Here is a 20806-nt window from a genome sequence, read left to right as displayed (position 1 = left end):
CACTCCTTGTTCCAATATAGGAGATAAGATATCCAGTGATAAAACCATTAGGCTTGTCGGGGACATTGAAGATAACATTGACTGAGCTGGGTGAGGTAACCACAAGCATTAGATTCTGTACAGGATCAGGCCCTAGACAAAAAAGACGAGATTGGTATGCTATCTTATTCACTGATTAATCAAATAACTATACAATTCTTTCATTCATGTATTCATCCATTCATTTAATAATCAATTAATACATTCATCTAACAATTCTTATATCTATCTATTCAATAATGTATTCATTCTTTTGTTCATTTATTCATCCATCCACACATCCATTCATTAAGATATTCAGCCTCCTATCCGCTCATGCTTCTAATCAAGTTCAATATTAACACTTAACAGTACAAGTTGAATGCACCATCGGAAAGCCACTACAAATTGATTTAAAATATATCAGAGTCTCATACAGCTACACATAATGGAGCGTTGTGGCCCAGTGGATTAGTCTTCGGACTTTGAAACAGAAGGTCGTGGGTTCGAATCCCAGCCATGGCATAATTTCCTTCAGCAAGAAACTGATCCACAGTGTGCTGCACTCAACCCAGGTGAGGTAAATGGGTACCGGTAGGAAGTAATTCCTTAAAAAGCTGTGTGCGCTATGAACGCCTAGCTTAGCCGGGTAATATAGGAGCGCCTTGAGCACCTAACAAGGTGGATATGTGCGCATATAAATACCCTATATTATTATTACATAATAAAATGAGTGAACTTACTTGTGGCAACGGTCCTTTGCCTCCAGGTTGCAGGGATGCTATGCACAGAGTTTACTATGGTGGTTACGTTAAAATCTATGGTAGTGTATGGATCTATGCCTGTCAGGGTGAATCGATTCTCACTCAGAGCTTGTGGTGACTGCGGTTGAGTGTTATCGCCCATCGGAGTGTAGGAGACTTGGTACTCATCACGTTGACCGATGTTATGCTCCCACACGATGGTGATCGTTGACTCATCCACGAATATTGTTTGCGGTTCCCTCGGAGGGCTAGGACCTGTGTGTACAAAAGAGTCAACGAGTGAACAACCATGAAGCATCTTTAAAGCAATAAATCACTCATCCATTTGAAATAAGAAAATGTTTTGAAGCTATATAGGATTAGCTGTAATAGTTAACTTGCGAGATAACTTAATTGGTACTTACGAGAAGTGAAAGTCCGTTGAATTGTTTCGCTCGTCGCTGACCCTGCCATGGTAAGTACTCTGTAGGTGTACAGGGTTCCAGCGGTCAAGCCTGTGTACTCCACAGTGAATTCATATGTGGCATTTGGACCATTCAACAAGTTCTCATTAACATCAAGGAGAGAATGAATGAAGGAACTATGGAAACCAGGAGGGGCTTCGTAGGTGATGGTTACTGATGTTTCGGCTGCGTCGATCACAATGTTTTGAGGTGGGACCGGGGCTGACAAATAAAAAAGTATTGAAATTTAAGATAAATTAATATATGAAGGATTGTATTGTTGGTAGCATCATCAACAATCAACCAATGAATGCATCAATTCACCAGCATTTTTCTTGTGCTATTTACAGCATGAATTATAAGTAGAGCAATAAATAAGTGCCACTTTAAATTAGACTTAATACTTAAAAGGAATCACTTTACTTTAGTAAGCAAGTCTCGTCACATGTGCAAGAAATATTGATAATATCTGCGAATTAGAATGAAAATAATTAAATACTTAAATAATCAAAGGAAAACACCTGCAGCGGGGAAAGGTGGAATCTATCATTGTGAGTTTTGAGGTTCTTTTGATGATTTAATTATTACTGATCTATTTGACGATTTCACATCTTAATTTTTAGGTGCTCTATTATCAACAATTCACAATCACTTTAGGAGGGTCCCTTCAAAAATCCGATCTCATAAACAAGAATATTTATCTTTAAATCCTTATTTCCTGCATATCTTTCATCTTGGGAAATCATTCCTCTGGAAAATAACTTTTGCAATATCACATCCCTAGTTTTAAATCACTCAAATCCCTTAACCATTACTTGTTCGCTGCGTGACTGTATCTGCTATCCCGAAGGAAAGTATAGCCTGGACACTCTGGTATGCTTGTATAGTGAATGAATACTCCACACCGGGCAGCAGAGAGGACACCACATAAGCCGTGTCCGTTCCAGGGAAATCAACAGGAGCTGGGGCGGCATCGGGTACTGCTGATAGGATGTCAATGGTCAGCATGTAGCCATCAGGAGTGACCGATAGTGGACTGTTCCAGCCAAGGCTCACTGATGTGCTGTTGAAGGCATTCACTTGAAGCTCAACTGCTCCGGGCTCTTAAATAGAAAAGGTGGATGGAAATCATTCAAAGTAGATACATATATAACTTAACTTCACTGATGATGCTCATGTCATTTTTGTACACTACTGTTTAAAAAACCTTGTTCTGAAATTTCATACATGTATATGGTATTGTCAATGATAGTTCTCCAGGAAACAAATTAAAAGATACAAACATATGAGTAAAATAATCCTGTTTTCAGAGTTGAACAAATATGATATGCAGACACACTTGACCATACTCATTTACTTTTTAATATACTTCCCTTGGATCAATATATTGTGTATACAAACATAATGGAGGGCATACAGTATCTATCTGGCATTTATTTGCTCCATCAGTCTTAATCTGTTTTTAACCTAAATGAATATACCATCTCCAAACACATTCTTGATTGGAGCATTAGATGAGTGGATTCGGGGAGGGAAGGGGGGTGGGGTTGTTAGCAAACCAAGTTTATAATCTTAATATATCAAAAATAGGGTACACTTTTGAACTGAAGTTTTTTTTACTGCTCTTTCTAGGTACTGCTCTCTTTCTGACGAATTGCATGAAAAATTAAGATTATGTAACTCATTACATATATATACTTGCATATTTTCATTTTTCAATGTATATAACATGTCTATTATACCCTTGATTAAATAGCATGTACACCTGGATTTGATCAAGTGACCAATGACCAAGTGACACAAAGTTATTTATCCTTGGTATCGTTAATTATTGTTTTAAACATTTTGCTGCAAAAAAGTATTCTAGTTTACCATTTGGAATTGAACTTAATTAGTAATGAATTTCTAGTTTGCATATAAATCTGTTTATTTCAAGCATTGAATAATAAGGAAGGGATAATTGCCTACAGTACTTACTTGCCACAACAGTTCTAGAATTACAGCCTGGGGGACTCGATGGACCATACCTAGCATTAGCCCTGACCTCTATCACATATGATTGGGCTGGTGTGAGTGAGGAGAAAACAGCCCTGTACGCATCAGCAGTTGGGCTGCTACATGTAAACGGATTGGCTATATCTGAAATAAAAGTCACATCGGTGTCTGGTGCGATGCTGAGGGAGTAAGATACAACGTTGGAACAGCCTTCTGGTCTGGGCCATGTGACAGTGATCTCCGTGGATGTGACATCATCAGTGGGGACTTCAAGGGCAGGACATGAAGGATCTGAATAAAATACGGAAAAAAAAAAAATCACAGCATTTGTACGACGCCATATGAATATCTGCTTAAAGACTTCGAAGTAAAAGGGAGGTGAAAATTTTGGGAAAGGGAGATATGAGAAGAGAAAGGAGGTGATGTGATTGTAATATTAGCAGTACTGAAAAAATGGAAAGGGGGGACACAGGATGAAGATGGAAAATTATGAATACATACCAATGAATAAGGAAATGATAAAGAAAGAGGATATCATCATATAGAGTACTGAAAGGATGATGTCATCCCCTCCACCTCAAAGAAGTTTTAAATTTTTTTTTGCATTTTGGATACCATGCTTCAATAGGCTTGTTCACACACAAAAGATATTGAAATTTGAATCACGACTGAAATTTTGATTTTATAGCCACCGTTCACACACGGGAAAAAGCGAGATTATGATAGCGACATGAATTGCAATTAAAATCAAAATTTCAATAAATTTTTGTTTCCATTCATACACATGAGAAAGCAACAGAAATAGGCCAAACTGCCGAGATTATCTCCACTTAACTTTATAGAATTGTTATACTAGACAGGGCAAAATACATTTTGACAGTAAAAAGGCTAAACAAAGTAGGGCAACAAACTCATTAATCAAATGATAAATGATTACATGTATGTACTATCATAGACTGCATTTGTTAATACTAAATGGGATCAACAGCTCCAAGGTAATGTGGAGTGCATCCATGCTATACACTGCATGCATCCCCTAACGTAACACACACACACTGCATAGTACATGAACAGCATATTGAGCACACACCCGCAAAGAATGATGGGAGATAAAACTGATTTTCTAATCACAATTTCGTTCACAAACAAAGTGCTCAGTAAATAATTACTCTGAAAAATCATAGTTGAATCGTGATAAGAACTGCAATCATTAGTCAGATTATTCTGTCCATACACACAATTGAATTGATGTTATATAATCGCAATTAGAAAATTGATTTTTGAATCTCAGTTTTTACCTTGCATGTGAACACATGTAATACTGCATGATGATTGACATCCACAGACCAAATTAAATAGGAATTGGCTGATAGGGGTGCATGGTATGGCCACATGAATACCCACATTGATCCATTGACATTGAACAGCCAAAATTACAATATTACCTCAGTGAGTCTAAATAGGTATTAATGTTGCCTTAAAAGCAATTGGCGTCAAATTTGCTCAGTGGAGGTTTCTCATCATGCTCTACAAAATTTTGGTCACGAAAATACTGAATATTCTATGACATCACCTAGTTTGGTACTAAATGTAAACAAGGCAAAAGCGATTTAGTGTCTCGCCCACTTATGAAAATAACCAGAAATATCGTGATTTGCGAGAGCACGCAACAGAATTGTATCAAAACTTCATTGTGAAATGACTGGGATGGAATAACACTTGTCATAAGAGCCTTGCACGTAAACTTTAATATTGACCTGAAAATGACCTTTGACCTTTAATACCATGTGACCTATGACTGCAGCATAACATGCAGGTCGTCTAGGTACATCTACCATCCAAGTTTTGTAGAAAAGCGACTTACGGTTGCAGAGTTAGGTGTCATAAGAAAGTCTTGCATGTAAACTTTAACATTGACCTGAAAATGACCTTTGACCTCTGACTACAGCATAACATGCAGGTCCCTCATGTCCATCTACCATCCAAGTTTGGTTGAAAAGCGACTTACGGTTGCAGAGTTAGGTGTCATAAGAGAGTCTTGCATGTAAACTTTAACGTTGACCTGAAAATGACCTTTGACCTTACCATGTGACTGCAGCATGACATGCAGGTCCCCCAAGTCTATCTACCATCCAAGTTTGGTTGAAAAGTGATTAATGGTTGCGGAGTTAGGTGTCATAAGAGAGTCTTGCATGTAAACTTTAACGTTGACTTGAAAATGACCTTTGACCTTACCATGTGACCTCGGACTGCAGCATAACATGCAGGTGCCCCAAGTCTATCTACCATCCAAGTTTGGTTGAAAAGTGATTAATGGTTGCGGAGTTAGGTGTCATAAGTCTAGAGAGTCTTGCATGTAAACTTTAACGTTGACCTGAAAATGACCTTTGACCTTACCATGTGACCTCTGACTGCAGCATAACATGCAAGTCCCCCAAGTCTATTTACCATCCAAGTTTGGTTGAAAAGTGATTAATGGTTGCGGAGTTAGGTGTCGTAAGAAAATCTTGCATGTAAACTTTAACGTTGACTTGAAAATGACCTTTGACCTTACCATGTGACCTCGGACTGCAGCCTAACATGCAGGTCCCCCAAGTCCATCCACCATCCAAGTTTGGTTGAAAAGTGACTTACGGTTGCGGAGTTAGGTGTCATAAGAGAGTCTTGCATGTAAACTTTAACGTTGACCTGAAAATGACCTTTGACCTTATCATGTGTCCTCGGACTGCAGCATAACATGCAAGTCCCCCAAGTCTATCTACCATCCAAGTTTGGTTGAAAAATCGACTTACGGTTGCGGAGTTAGGTGTCATAAGAGAGTCTTGCATGTAAACTTTAACGTTGACCTGAAAATGACCTTTGACCTTACCATGTGACCTCTGACTGCAGCATAACATGCAGGTCCCCCAAGTCCATCTACCATCCAAGTTTGGTTGAAAAGCGACTTACGGTTGTGGAGTTATATGTGTCATTAGGTTTGTGACGGACGGACGACATTTGGATCCCTAAGTCTCGCCTTCACCTCTGGTGGGCGAGACAAAAATTAATGAAAGGAGCAATTATCCAATCAAATTTCATTGAAAATTGACCAAGATGAGTATACGTACATAGAGTTGTTTGAGAAAGGACATTAGCCGCTCCTTTCTGCACACCCCCCTTGGTAAGCTGTATAGAGACTGTATAATTATTCCCAGGAGTTAAACCGGTGAATGTATGCATGTAGGTTCCAAGCGATTTGATCTGCGAATATTCCGGGTTTGGTCCTTCCCGCGGATTAATAGCAAGGAGGTAGGAATCGAAATCTCCGATGGATGGTTCCCACTCAACGGTCAGGGTAGTATCAGTGAAGACCTGTAATCTCAGATTGAGATTAATTGCTGTAAAGATATCACACATAAAACTGTTCTTCAGAAAAAAATAATATGTATCATGCTTACAAAATAATGGATATACCAAATCTGTATGATAATGACACATTTTATGTTTACTGAATATCTGATTTATTAGAGTTGGTATCTTCCTTCACCCACATAGCACTTTACTCACAGCAAAGCAAAGCACTGTAACCTACACATGATTTGCTTTAGCAAGGGCCTATTAAAAAGTAAGCAAGAAACCCATCCCAAATTTGCAATAGACTTTATAAACAACTATGATTGAATTAGGGACCTAAACATGACTTTCAAGTTTCTTGCAATACCCCTCTTCTGTGTTAAACCATAAGGCATATGGATTAAGCAGCAGTTGGATGAAATGCTTACTTAATGGGATCAGGGGAGTGTATCACAAATAAATGAACATAAAGATTACAATTGATTGTAAGTTTTGTAAATGTTTTTGTCATAAACTTACAGGCAAGCTTACTGATACAATTGATTGCATCTTCTATATTTCAGGTGGGTGTTTCATAAAGCTGCTCGTAAGTTAAGAGCGACTTTAAGAACGAGTGGTGATCTTTTCTTAGGCATAAAACCCTCGTCAATGAATGTTTTGGTGTATACCATAAGAAAGGATCACCAGTCATTCTTAAAGTCACTCTTAAATTACGAACAGCTTTATGAAATGGCCCCAGGACACTTAACATGCAGTGGCCATTTCATAAACCTTTTTGGAAGGTATGCATGCAGCATGGCTTTACATAAAGACTGGTGACCCTTAATATATCACTATGTAACTGTCTCAGCATCTAAGAACATGTACAAGTCGGTTGTAAATTCATTAGTGACTTTCCAAACAGCCTTCTAAATACTCCCCAGGATGTACCAAACAGCCATTAGACAAAGTGGGATTAACGTAGACCAAGTGGTAATTCCCCAGGAGATATTCATATACACAGCAGGAATGTTACCTAAGCAAGTTAACTGAGAAGAAACACAGCCAAGGAGAGAAGATTCGGTAGGAGCCCCCATCAAGGTGAAGTTGGCTCCGGGGGCACTCAGACGGGCACAGAAGTACCTGAATTGATCGCATCCCAGACCAGAGAGATTGAGAGTAGCCTGAAGATCAGAGAACACAATTTGACTGTCGGGCGACGATGGGGAACTCAGGTCCTCTATAAGTACGTTCCGCAGAGGAGCTCTTCCATCGTTGAAGAGACTCACAAACACCTAGGATGAAGACATGATGTTGATCAGTTACTATGGTTACATAATCAAGCACATTGCAAGTGATGTCAAGCTTGCTTGAATTTTATTTTTTCAAGGCATGGGAACCCAGAATGTCCGCCTATTTTCTACTTCGTGAATTGCATCAATGGATTATTTTAATCAACAAAAACTGGCCAACCGAAATATATTTCATTAAGTGTGCTGCAGCCTTAGTTCTTATATCCTGAATTGTCCACTGAATCTGACGTGTTTGAATTCATTTTGGGTTCTTATTTGCTAGTATTGACAGAGAAGTGGTGACAGAAATATTCATTCTCTTTAACATATGAATAAATCAAACTCTTAATGATGAAGAATGTTTAGATTTTTTCAATTTTCAATTCATTTATTAACCATATAAAAAAATATTCAAATACAATGTAAAATAACATAATATATAATAATATTATGAAATAAACATAATATATAAAAGCAAAAAGCTCAATATAAAGGAAACACAAGATGAAATCATTATTTTATAGATGAATCAAATATTCAGTCAAAAATACAACATCAACAATATTGTTATTAGTTTGGAAAGGAGAAAAAAAAAATCTTATATAAAGTGGAATAAATGAAATTACTTCCTTTTCTATTTAACAAATATAAAACACCCTAAATACAATGATCAAAGTGGCATGCTCCCGTGACTCACCTGCATTTATTGCCTAAAAGGTATTTTCACCTTGACATGATTATGCAGTATTCAAATGGAGCTGCTCCTAAATGTATGTCTCACTTCTGCTATGCAGGTGAGACAACAACAACATAAAATGATTCCCCACACCGTTTACTTCAAATATATAAAAAGCAGAGATACATACTTCAAGCTGCCAATCCTCATTAGTTCCATCAGTTATAATTCCATTTCCGGTAGATACATCAACCGAGAATGAGAAGGTATGAGCTGAATCCCCTTCAAGGATGTTGTTAGATCCCAGGTTAAGAGTTGGAATAACAGAATTGACAATTATGCCTATGAAGGTTCAAGAGAAAAAAGTTGTTATATTAATGGGTATTACTGAATGGGAGTGTTAAAGGGATGGTCCGGGCTGAAAGTATTTATAGCTTAATACATAGAGTAGAATTCACTGAGCAAAATGCCGAAAATTTCATCAAAATCGGATAACAAATAACAAAGTTATTGAATTTTAAAGTTTAGCAATATTTTGTGAAAACAGTTGTCATGAATATTCATTAGGTGGGCTCATGATGTCACATCCCCACTTGTTCTTTTGTATTTTATTATATGAAATTAGGTTTATTCAAATTTTTTCCTCCAAGAGCTAGAAAAATTGGATTGACAACTGATTCAGTGCGTTAGCTATTTATTGCTGCAACTTGTTTCATTATAAGGGAGACATATTATTCACACTTAAGTATGAAAAAAAAAAAAAAATGATTTGATGTAATAACATAAGAAAACGGAAAGTGGAGATGTGACATCATCAGCCCACCTAATGAATATTCATGATGACTGTTTTCACAAAATATTGCTAAACTTTAAACTTCAATAACTTTATTATTTGTTATCCGATTTTGATGAAATTTTCGGTATTTTGCTCAGTGAGTTCTACTCTATGTATTAAGATACAAATATTTTCAGCCCGGACCACCCCTTTAATCTGATGAGTGGATAATGAAAAGGGACTATATATGAATGCATATAAAACTTAAGACCCCAGCCTCCCTCGCCCTCCTCCTTTTTCTCCTCCTCCTTCTCCTTCATCTTCTTCTTAATCATCATCACCATCATTAGCACCATCATTTTCATCATGATCATCATCCCCATCACCGTATCACTTCCATTATCACCATAATAATCATTACCTGCACACGGTTGAAGGGCAAAACCAAGATTAGAATCATCCAAGAGATCATCCTCGCCCTCTAGCAAGTAATTTGGCATGGCATTTGTCCCCTTTCTGACGCGTACAAAGATATAGGAGAGTTCACTGCAGGACCGGCCAGTGAAATCCACTAAAGCCTGGATATTCACCAGAGTATTGTTCTGTAAACGATCAACCCTCAGGTTCGATGCATAGGCATTAGACACAGGTACAGTGACCTTGAAAGTACAAACAAAATATCAAAATGTTATGCACTTACCATAATTGAACAAACTTTCACTAATTCCTCAAACTATATTTCCTAATACTAGTATTTTTTCCCCTCTGTTTCACAGTACATGCTGTCATGCCATTCCCTCCCTGCCCAACAAATTTAACTTTGTTGTACTAGTTGAAACTGCTGATTAATATAGTTTCAATCTCAAATCAACGTTTCATTTACTTGTGCTATTTAGAGAACTATTTTCAATGATAGCATCACAGGTGTCTAATAGACAGTGTAATGATCATGAATAAATGAAATGATTATGATTAAATAGACCAAATGTCATGTGTTATGCTAGGAGTCCACTAGGCAGTTGCCAGTTCGCGCCAGTTGGTGCCAATTCGCACCAATGCAAAACAGCTGTGGCACCAAGTGTCACCAAAAAAGGTGCTTAGTGGCGTGCAGTGGCTAAACAGTGGTAATACTAGGTGCCACAGCCGCTTTGCATTGGCGCAAACTGGCAACGGTCAGTGAACTCTGAGGACAAGATACTAGACTCCTGCATTGAGCTTTGATTTCTTTACTTCCATTAGGCTTTGTACAGGCTCCTCTCAATGCCAGTAGGTATTTGGTCAAGGGTTGTAGTTCTCTTACACCACAGCACATCACAATGAAGTTACCTGCATGAACTGGCCATTGAACTTGGTGTCTATGTATCAACCATGTCACAAAGACTAGTGCTTTTTTTAAAATATCACTTCATATTGTGAAAATCTGGCTACAACTGAACAAGATTAAAGTTTCCCGATAATATTTATGTTGAAGCAAAAAAATTTGATTGATTTTCACCGGTACACGGCTGAAGTCAACAAAATAAAATGCGACAACTTGATTTTTTCCAAAGTTACATATAATTTTTTTTTGTATTTGAGAATGGTCTGTATGTACTTACCGGGGAGATCTCTCCTTCTGTCCCAGTGTTTGAAGCTGAAGCAAAGACATCTACTTGGAAGAGGTTTTCCCCAACGATACCAGACCTGGCTGGATCAGGCATCAGGATGACCTCCAACGCGATGGTCTGGTTAGCAAGCTCCTCAATCCAAATAAGTGGAGTGATCACTACGGGAGTGACACTCACAAACTTAACTCCTGCAAAATGAAATATGGAATAGAAGTGAGATAGTCAATAAGTGCTAATATGCGTCTTTCTTAACCCCATACTATTTGCTTTTGGACTATCGCACAGCTCATGAATATTGATGATTTTGCCACACAGAGCGAGATTAACGTGCAATTTTGACGTCTGTGATTGGCTAACGCTTAGCCCCACTTTTCCTTAGCCTTAGCGGTTTCGTTTCACACTGCATCTCTTAGCACCGCAATAAGCCGGCTAACCCTGATTTTTTGCAGGGCCAGATAGTACCATACTATTTACCATGCTAGCCCACTTTGCTAAAAGGTAGTGTGAAACCGAAGTGGGCTAAGCTTAACCCCTGGAAATTGGTGGGGCTAAGGGGGGGGGGGTCTAATCCAATTTCCCGGGGTTAAGGAAACTATGTGCAGTGTGAAAAGCATATAAGATTAATTATTTCTGGTATACACATACTTTTCCACATGAGTAATGAAATCTTTTTTTTAATATGTAGATTCAAGATTACCCCCCCCGCCCCATTAAAAAAAAAATCTTAAATTGGAAAGATTGTTTGCATAATAATAGAAAACAAACATTATACTTGAGTCTGCATAAGTTGATTTTCTATAGGTTGAATAATTGCCTTAGTCAAATTTCACACAACAGATTTTATGCTCTAAACAGATTTAACTTTAGTAGACACACCTGTATTCCTAAATGTAATAAAAAATCTACATTCTAACTAATTTGTGGAAAGTATGGTTGCAAGCATCATCGCAGCGTTCTACAAGACAGCATCCCAGGTATCACCAAGATTGCTTCATTGCCTCAAGGTACAAAGAGCTAATTTCAAGCACTTAGAATAAAAAAAATATACATTCATCTTTCACCTTCTTTCTTTAGGGATTGGTGAACACAAAACACAAAAGAAACATAACTTACCAGCACATTCTATGGGTCTGCATGTTCTGAGCTGAGTCTGGGAATCTAGGTTGCTGATGGAGTAAAATGGGAAAGCTCGGTCACCTCTCCATACCTCAACACAAAGATACCTTGGAGTGTCACAGGAGATTGAACTCAAGTCAAGGTACACGATCACACCCGAGATGGTAGACGTTTCTCCAGCGTTTAGGGACACACTACCTTGTTCTGCAGTCAGATTGTCTGCTGTAGCTCTTGGCTGTTTGTGTGTAAAGAGTAAGAATGTCTTCACTAGCAACACAATCATATTAAATTCTTGCTAAAGTATAAGTCATGGTATCAAAAACGTAAAACAATGTAAATACAATGTGAAAACAATTAAACTTCACCAGCTCAATTCAACACATCTGCAACAATTCTCCCATCCTTTAGCCTGTAAGAAAAAAAAATTAATGAGAAATGAAGGATAAACATATTCACTTACCGAAGGTGAAACATTTCCAGCTGAGTCAGTACTGGTGAAGAACTCAAAGTGCCAAAGATCTCGGCCAGTAACTGTAGAAGAGCCCTCAATGACATCAACACTCACATCAACCGTGAGCTCCGACATGGGGTCAAAGTTCCGCAGCACATCGTCCGAACTAATAGTTACGTTAGCGTTTGTCAGATTTACACCTATGTGAACATCAATGAGACATGTACAGATTAAGTCTTTACAAGTCCAATAATCCTCCAAATTTTGTTTTTCCAGATCAGATTATGAAAAACATGCTATTTACTAATAAAGTCAGTTTCCATGGTATTAGGATATTTGACCTAAATAAATTTAAACTGTATCTGTATTTATTATCTAGTTAAAATGTAATAATTGATCTTTAACATTGTTTATGTAAATGTGATTTTTTTTTTGCATCAAATATTCCCTTTTTTAGAGTTTGATTGCTTCAAATTACTCTTTACCATGGAAATTAAGTGATGCCAAATTTATGAATAGAAAAGCTCGAGAAATGTACATTTGTGTATGCATCCATGGTTTGATAAATCAGTGTGCTGTTTTGGGGGGCAAAACAGGAAGAGTGCAAATATCTAAGGCCAAAGCACAACTTACAACTGTCCTATGACCCAATTTAAGAACAGAATATCATACTGTAAATCTGATGTGAAAATTAGAAAACAGACCATCCTATTGTCCATACTTGAAATTCACAACCATTATAATGTATCAAACTGAATTTAATATTGAATCATGACACCAAAGCAATCGTACAACAGGCCACATTTAGGAACTAATTTTGGCCATTACTCAAAAAAACTTCTTGCAAATTCCATCCCTCACATGAATATTTTATTCTTATAGTCATTCTGAACCTCAAATAAGAATTTTTTTTCAGATAATATACAAAATGCAATTTTTCCCATGAATGGATTAGAGACTAGTCAAGAGGTGGCATTTAAATTCTGTATCATTGCATGATGAAAGATGACTTCAAGGATGAAGTCATGTAGATATGAATATATTACCATTGCATACAAATGATCGGCAAACTTGGAGGTCACCCTCTAGGGTATAATCTGGATTCACTCCATCTCCTTTCGATAGCACCACGCAAAGGAAGAACTCGGAGTCGCACACCAAGTCACTAGTGTTCAGATTGACAGATGCTGCAATGTCGATACTCTGGCCGGCTGCTAGGTCCATGTTTGCATCGCTACCGATGTACGCTGTCTTTGCCGAGATCGGGTTGCTGCCATTCTCATAGCGGCTGAGAAATGTTGTCAAGGACCACAGATCTTCACCGACAGCACTAGCACCCATTGAGGATGATGCAACAGTCAGCTGCAGGAAAATTGAAAAAAAATAAATGTTTCATTATCATCATCATCATCATCATCATCATCATCATCATCATAATCATCATCATCACCGTTATCATTATCATGATGATCATTGTCACCATCATCTTTATCATCATCATTACTTTTATTGTCATTATTTGTATTATTGCCATCATTATGTTTCATCATCATCATTATTCTCATCAAGTGAACAATCTTTTGCGAGCGGGATGCAGTTCAAAGTCAAATGTGCAATTTCAGGGACAATGGACCCAAGGAATCTCCTAATTAACCCTGACACAAACTTTTTCTTTAGAATGAGAAATCATTTCTTCCATATCTGAGAATACTCAACCAATGGCTGTTTCAAGTTACAAATGACCTATGTGTGACTGGTGATCCTTTGGTTTGCAAAAATCAGATTCTCAATCAATTGTATTCTCATCGGCTAAAGCTAAATTCTTAACTAGTTAGATTGAAATTCTCATTGCTAGCAGGCATTTGAAAGCAAAATTTGTTATTTGACAAGATTTTATTAGAATTATAGAAAGTTTACTGGTATTACATTAAAACAAGGAACAGTATACAGATGGGTATGGGATTTTACACACAAAATCATAACAAGTCATGTGTTAAGCCATGCAGAACTTATGAACAACTTTATGAAACACTCAGCAGGCATCTTTCAAATATGTATGGTTGGTACTGAACATACAAATGAGTAGTGTTCTGGCGTTTAGGTCCTTATACCGGTCGCCAGGGCAACCAAAGTTCAAGAACTGTTTATTCTAGCTAGGGGCACTTCTAACTGGCATTAGACTTGCTATTTGATAAATTGATAGGGAATTAAAGCTCATTCATAAAAAATGTCTTGGTGGCAATAATTATGAGTAGTTGGAACTGAGAACTTACAGTGAAGTTGACTTCATGTGAAGCAGTAAGCTCCAGAAGTGGTAATCCACTCATAAAGTTTATGAACAAGCTCTCCACCCGGACACCTGTGGAATAACAAAACATTGATAAAACAAAAAGGTTTGGTTAATAAACAAAGTAAAGTTGATCGTAGTACAGACTGTTCCTAACCTGATCACTTATTCAACAATGTCTGATTGTAGTGCTGGGTCTAAAATTTGTACTATCTTACAATTATATTGAAAATTGCGCTATACACCTATGCAAAGAAAATTTGGGACAATCTAAGGTGCATATACAGATGTAGCTGCAGTTAAAGTGCACATCTCACTATTAATACATTACTATAAAATTGTATATATTATTATATTCTACTTGTTTTAGATAAACTTCAAAGATAAAATTTTCACTATATACTATAAGCCAGTAACGTTAAATATCATAAAGTTTAATACAGCAGTATGAGTATTTGACCATGTTACAGAAAATATTCATGAAAATAATTAGCACTGCTTTTGCCGTTATATTTCACAACAAAATTTGTAAAAGATATGGATGTATATTTTTTTTAAAGTTTTTAAATGAAATTCATTGATACTACATGACTAGAGTGAAAAACAAACATGACTTCATCTTTCGAATGCATATTTTGAAATAAATTTCCAGTATGTATATACCAACACTCTGAAAACATACCTCTGCACTGGAGATCCACACAGTCTTCTAGAAGCATCATATCTAGACCCTGCCCTTGGAGAGTAAAATCAGGCTCTGGATCTGAGCCTTTCTGAAAGACACCACAGATCGATGTCATCTGGTCACAACGAATGCCCGTCAAATCAACAACTAATGACTGGAAAGGAAATTGAATCATGCCCAAACTCTGGACGTTGCTCGTCGGTACCGTCTGTGGTCTCCGGTCCAGTTCAATATCCTGTCCAGCTCCATCTCTGGCTAAGATGAGAAAACTGAAGAGGTTGTTACCATCTAGGATGGCTCTTGTTAGGGTGGCAAAGGTTACATCTATACTGAGGGGTCCAAGCTCCATGTTTGGTTCACCACTGAGTAGAACGGGGCTGTTGATGAGACCAAGATCGGTCTCTGCAACAACAACACCTGTTTGAAGGAGAATCAAAGAGAACAAAAGGTGATGGTTCAATTAAAAGTTTATGAACAACTGTTTAGTGAAATGTCCCATGAAATCTGAAAATAAATGAATATGATTCCTTATAAATAACAATAATAATACCCAATATTTATAACACTCTTTTCCCAAATAGAGCTTACAATTTCAGTTTTTCTAATTCATACAAAAACAAATACAGAATGACATACATATAAAACTATGGCAGTTGCCTAGAACAAAAACGTTTTCAGGGACTTCTTAAATGATTCAACTGTTGGGGGTTGTGAGAGGGGGTTTGTTTCATTCCATTGAGGATGCAACAGTGAAGGTTCCATCTCCAGTTTGTTTTTGTTTAATTGGTTTTGTTAATCTCAGTGGGTCTTCAGAGGATCTAATTCTTCTACCTGGGACATAAATTTCTTAACAATAAGACATGAGATCAAAGATATGAGATCGGAAATCAAAATCATTTACAAGATAGGTTAGGATGTCATAATGCTCCTTTCATTTCATTTCCCAATAAAAATATGTTTCATTTGACATCACTGCTATTTCCCCAATAAAACATTAAAATTTGCTGCATCTTTATAATACTATATACATCAGATACATTTCTAATGGATGCAAAGTAAGATGAATGGTATGCTTCCAATATTGTAGGTTTGAGTATACACTGACCTATGCATGACGGGCTAACATCAACACAATCCAGTAGAGTGCCGTCATCTGGAAGACCTTTGAGTCCAAAATCTGGGTTTGCACCACTATTCTTCTTCAACACCATACACAGATACAAGGCTTCGTAGCAAAGAACTTCCGATGCGTTAAACACCGGTCTCACATTACTGAACTCCACATTTGAACCAACAGATAGGGGTTCATTGGACGATAGCAGTGGGGCGCGAGCAAAGGATGTGTTCCCATTTGGCGAATCAGAAAGGTAAAAGTCCAGATTCCACAGACTTGTTCCAGAGATATCGGCCGAGTCAAGATGGGGTGTTACCGTAGCTGTGGCCACAAAGTCGATGGGACCGATTGTCTCTGTGTACTCAGTAGGGTCAACCTGAAGAGTGGTTCTGCTAACTATAACCCCTGTGTGAAAAGTGGTAATAATGTAGTATAATTCATTTCTTCTACCACTACTCTTATCTAAAACTCTAAAATGGCATTGGTCATATTTTGAGGCTTTATTTAAAAAGGAAAGAGAGAATAACAAATAAAAGAAACAACCCCCCCCCCTTTTTGGGTTATTTAATTTCAGTAGCAGAAACACTTTCGGCCTTCCAACAAGAACTGATAACATGATTAGAATGAAACAAATCTGATTACAAAAATTAAAAATCATATATTCCAATTATAATTGGCATATCTAAAAATTTTGACAGTACGTTGAAAAAAAAAAGAATTCAAATTGACAATTATGATGGGCTCCAACCACAGTCTGAATTCTGGTAATATTGTAGTGGTGGTGTTGGTGGTACCTTAAATTAAATTACACAAACCATACCTCTGCAGTCGATTGGTACACAGGAGACTCGCATGCCCAGGAGGATTATAGTATCAGGAACAACAGCCGCATCATTGGCTCTCAGCTCAAAACACAAATACATCACGTTTTCACACGTTCCAGACAGGGTAAGGCTGGTGTCAAGAGGACCAAAGCTTATCTCTCCACCAGCAATGAAATCTTGATCATCCTGAAAGATTTGGGGAGGGGGAATGGATTGATAAATAAATAAATAATAGTAAAACACACGACCAAGATAACCCAGGAATAGTCATAACACAAGAGAGGCATTAGTCAAATTACTAAAAAAAACTAGTTATTAGACCAAATTGCTTTAGACCAAATAGATATTCTCTCAAATTGTTATTGGTAAAAGCGTTGAGTGGTAGATAGGTTCAATTGATCACACTTGTATTGGATGAATCAATAATAGACCTAACAACATTAGATATTTGGCTATTAGACCTGACGGCACTGAACAGCAATAAGACTTGTGAGCCTCCATCAGAGTCTATTACATATTCCACAGGTACCACTGGTGCCACAAAAGGTGCCTTGGTAAAGTTCAAGCAAAAGTTTAGGGTATTTGAATGGTCTATAAAGTGTGGCTGATAAGAAATCTATTTATTCATAATGATCAGTAGCGGACCGTGACCCGGAGGAGACAAAGCATGGGGGGGGGGCACAGCATTGTTCACAAACAATACAGTGCTCCCCCAATACTTTGTCTCCTCCGGGTCACGGTCCGCCACTGATAATGATGATTATACATTAATCAGGCTTGTTATAATATCAATGTGGGTGTAAACATGGTTTGATTCTGGAAACAAGCCAGTAGGCTTTAAATGTGAAAGCATAATCAAAGGCCAAGATATATGTGGGAGGGAGTTTGGTGTGTGTGAAGGAAGATTTATTCAGTTAAATTAAATGAAAAAATAGCTGTAAAGAAAATGAAATGAAACAATAGGCTAGTAACGGCTTAAAATGCTAGGGAATTGAATAACAAAATTATAAGTTTCTTATGTTTTTTTTTAATTTCTTTATTTTATTTCTAATTTCTTTTTCTCCAGGGGGGGAAGGGTTTAATACCTGATTATCAGGAAGAGGTGCAATTTGTGTCCTGTCAATGACCTCTCCTGATCCATCCTCTGTGTCGCTAAAGAAGGTAAAGATCTCCCAGAGATTTGAACCTGAAACACTCTCTTTGTCCATCCTTGATGATAGGTCAAGGTTAATAGCAGTCAGCTCGTTTGCTCTGTTCTCATAAATGATTTCATCTCCGGCGGTCAGTGACACATTGAATTCATCAATGTATACACCTTGATATATAAAATAAACATACATATTAAATGCGTTTTAGATACCATGACAGCTGAACATCGAATCCATGATATGGGATATTTCCCTCCCCCCCCCCGATATTTAAATTTGATTCCCTCTCCAACCCAATTTATAAATGAAAGTAAATGAAATTGACAATATAAACTATGCTTCATACAATCATCAATTATTTATAAAGTTATACAAAGCCTTACGAAGAAATGATATTCAGAATATGGTCAAACTATTTGCAAACTATGTACAAAAAGTAACAACTACACATTGTAAATATTATGCATCAGTCTCTCTCTGTTCTTCAGATAATCTTATTTGAATTGTTTCCTGCATTGCAGGGTATATTTATTGTAGGAATGGTAACTTTGGTCATATCTCATTTTTAGATCATTGGATGGAAAAATAAATGAGAACTTCACGCAGCTTGTGACAATGTAGTAATTCACACGGTCTTTACTAACATAAAGTGATGCAACAGGGACTAGGTCAAATAAACAGAGTAAGTGTCATTCTTACCTCTGCAATCAAGCATGAAACAATCCTGCAGAATGAGATCATTGGGGACGCCCCATAATGAGAAATCAATCGATGAGCTGCCACTCTTCTGGATCCTCATGCAAAGGTATGGCATCTCAATACATTCAATGTCATCAAAACTGAGATTCACCTGTTAAAAAAAAAGAGAGAAAAATAGGAAAGTTATAAATAAGGGATATTCATGCAAATGATAATCAGCCAAAATTTTGTAGTGTAGAACAAATCAATCTCAAACATTTGAGTGATTAGTATATTACTCTGACCAAGAATAATCGTAAAATCTTTTCCAATGACAGAAACATGTGGAATTAACGTTTATTTTTAAGCATAATATCTTTTCCAATTTTTTTTCTTCAGAAAGAGCAGAACTTTACTACTTTAAATTTATCTGTATCGATTGATGTGCAGATGTGACACATTCATTGTGTCATACAAAAAAATACTATACAAAGTGAACTACACATGAATAAAATTTGATTTAACAGAAGTATTGAATTGAATACTACAGAATGTCAGTGCACATACCCCACTCCCTAGGGAACATTCATACCATACACACCATCTGACTTACAGGATCAAGCCCATATGTTCCATTGGGTTGAAGCAATACTGGAGACAAGTCTGTTACTATATTCCACTTTAATACCATTCCCCACTCCCAAGGGAGCATTCATATTGTACATACCATCTGACTGGTAGGATCAAGCTCATACGTTCCATCAGGTTGAATCGATGCTGCAGACAAGTCTGAAGTCAAGTTATAATTAATCACACGATCACCGGACCCATCCTCGTTCCGAGAGCCGTAGATCAGGAATGACCAGAGATCGGCACCGCTGAGTGGTCGGCTTGTTTCCGATGTGGTCACAGCGAAAGAAAATGTAATTTCATGGTTTGCATCTCCTTGCTCATGCTGTATACCATCAGTCAATGTGAAATTGGTGGACGAAATCTCCACGCCTGCACCATAAGAAGAAATGAATAAAAAATATATCAATGAGAAAATAATGAACAAGATTGAAACTTTCAGGTTTTTCAAAGAATAGATAGAAATTAAACATTTCATACAAGATAAGTTTCAAGGCTTTCACATCAAAATCACAGACTTCATTCCTTTACTTTTTTTGAGTGAGTATTCAGAAATTAATTCCTAATGATAATGCAAAAGAAACCAATTTTGTAACAAGCTTACTAAGTTTTCCACAATTTGTGGACACCACTTGATTATTAGGGACAAGGAGTTGGAGGCAAACGCTGTTATTCCAAATCTTCAAACTACATGTATGTCACACTGGTTTGTACTATAGTTTAAATATCTACTTTGGAGTGGCTGGAGCTAACAGATGGTTTTGGATTTGTGGAATGCAGTGTTATACAAAGCCTTTACCAATAAAGTTTCCCAAAAGATTTCTTCATAGTAACATTACTCACATCATAGTTTAAAAAAAAAAGTATTTGGTTCTTTATTTACTTTTATGTCAAATTTGATTGTGGTCCAGGCCAGCCAACATTTGAAAATGAAAAAAAAGAAGTCCTTATTGCACGGATTGAATTTTTCTTCTCTTTGTCAGGTGTGTCT

At 37.1% G+C, this 20806-nt stretch overlaps 1 protein-coding gene across 1 annotated transcript in view; it reads right to left on the bottom strand.

The window, feature by feature from the left end:
• Nucleotides 1-20806, bottom strand: part of LOC129263629 (uncharacterized) — a 76849-nt gene that overhangs the window by 17526 nt on the left and 38517 nt on the right. The window contains exons 35-54 of the mRNA XM_054901534.2: nt 19913-20187; nt 19207-19357; nt 18445-18674; nt 17356-17545; nt 16527-16940; nt 15419-15838; nt 14723-14808; nt 13496-13811; nt 12459-12649; nt 11996-12233; nt 10874-11070; nt 9697-9934; nt 8691-8842; nt 7569-7827; nt 6328-6597; nt 3203-3511; nt 2041-2328; nt 1187-1447; nt 762-1037; nt 2-132 (exon numbers count right to left, since the gene is read on the bottom strand). Coding sequence (XP_054757509.2) covers nt 2-132; nt 762-1037; nt 1187-1447; nt 2041-2328; nt 3203-3511; nt 6328-6597; nt 7569-7827; nt 8691-8842; nt 9697-9934; nt 10874-11070; nt 11996-12233; nt 12459-12649; nt 13496-13811; nt 14723-14808; nt 15419-15838; nt 16527-16940; nt 17356-17545; nt 18445-18674; nt 19207-19357; nt 19913-20187 — 4892 coding nt within the window. The remainder of the gene's footprint in view (nt 1; nt 133-761; nt 1038-1186; nt 1448-2040; nt 2329-3202; nt 3512-6327; nt 6598-7568; nt 7828-8690; nt 8843-9696; nt 9935-10873; nt 11071-11995; nt 12234-12458; nt 12650-13495; nt 13812-14722; nt 14809-15418; nt 15839-16526; nt 16941-17355; nt 17546-18444; nt 18675-19206; nt 19358-19912; nt 20188-20806) is intronic.

Source organism: Lytechinus pictus, chromosome 1 (genome assembly GCF_037042905.1).
Source record: "Lytechinus pictus isolate F3 Inbred chromosome 1, Lp3.0, whole genome shotgun sequence".
NCBI classification, from domain to species: Eukaryota; Metazoa; Echinodermata; class Echinoidea; order Temnopleuroida; family Toxopneustidae; genus Lytechinus; species Lytechinus pictus.
Note: the sequence above shows the minus strand (reverse complement) of the source record. Positions and strands in the feature narration are given on the sequence as shown.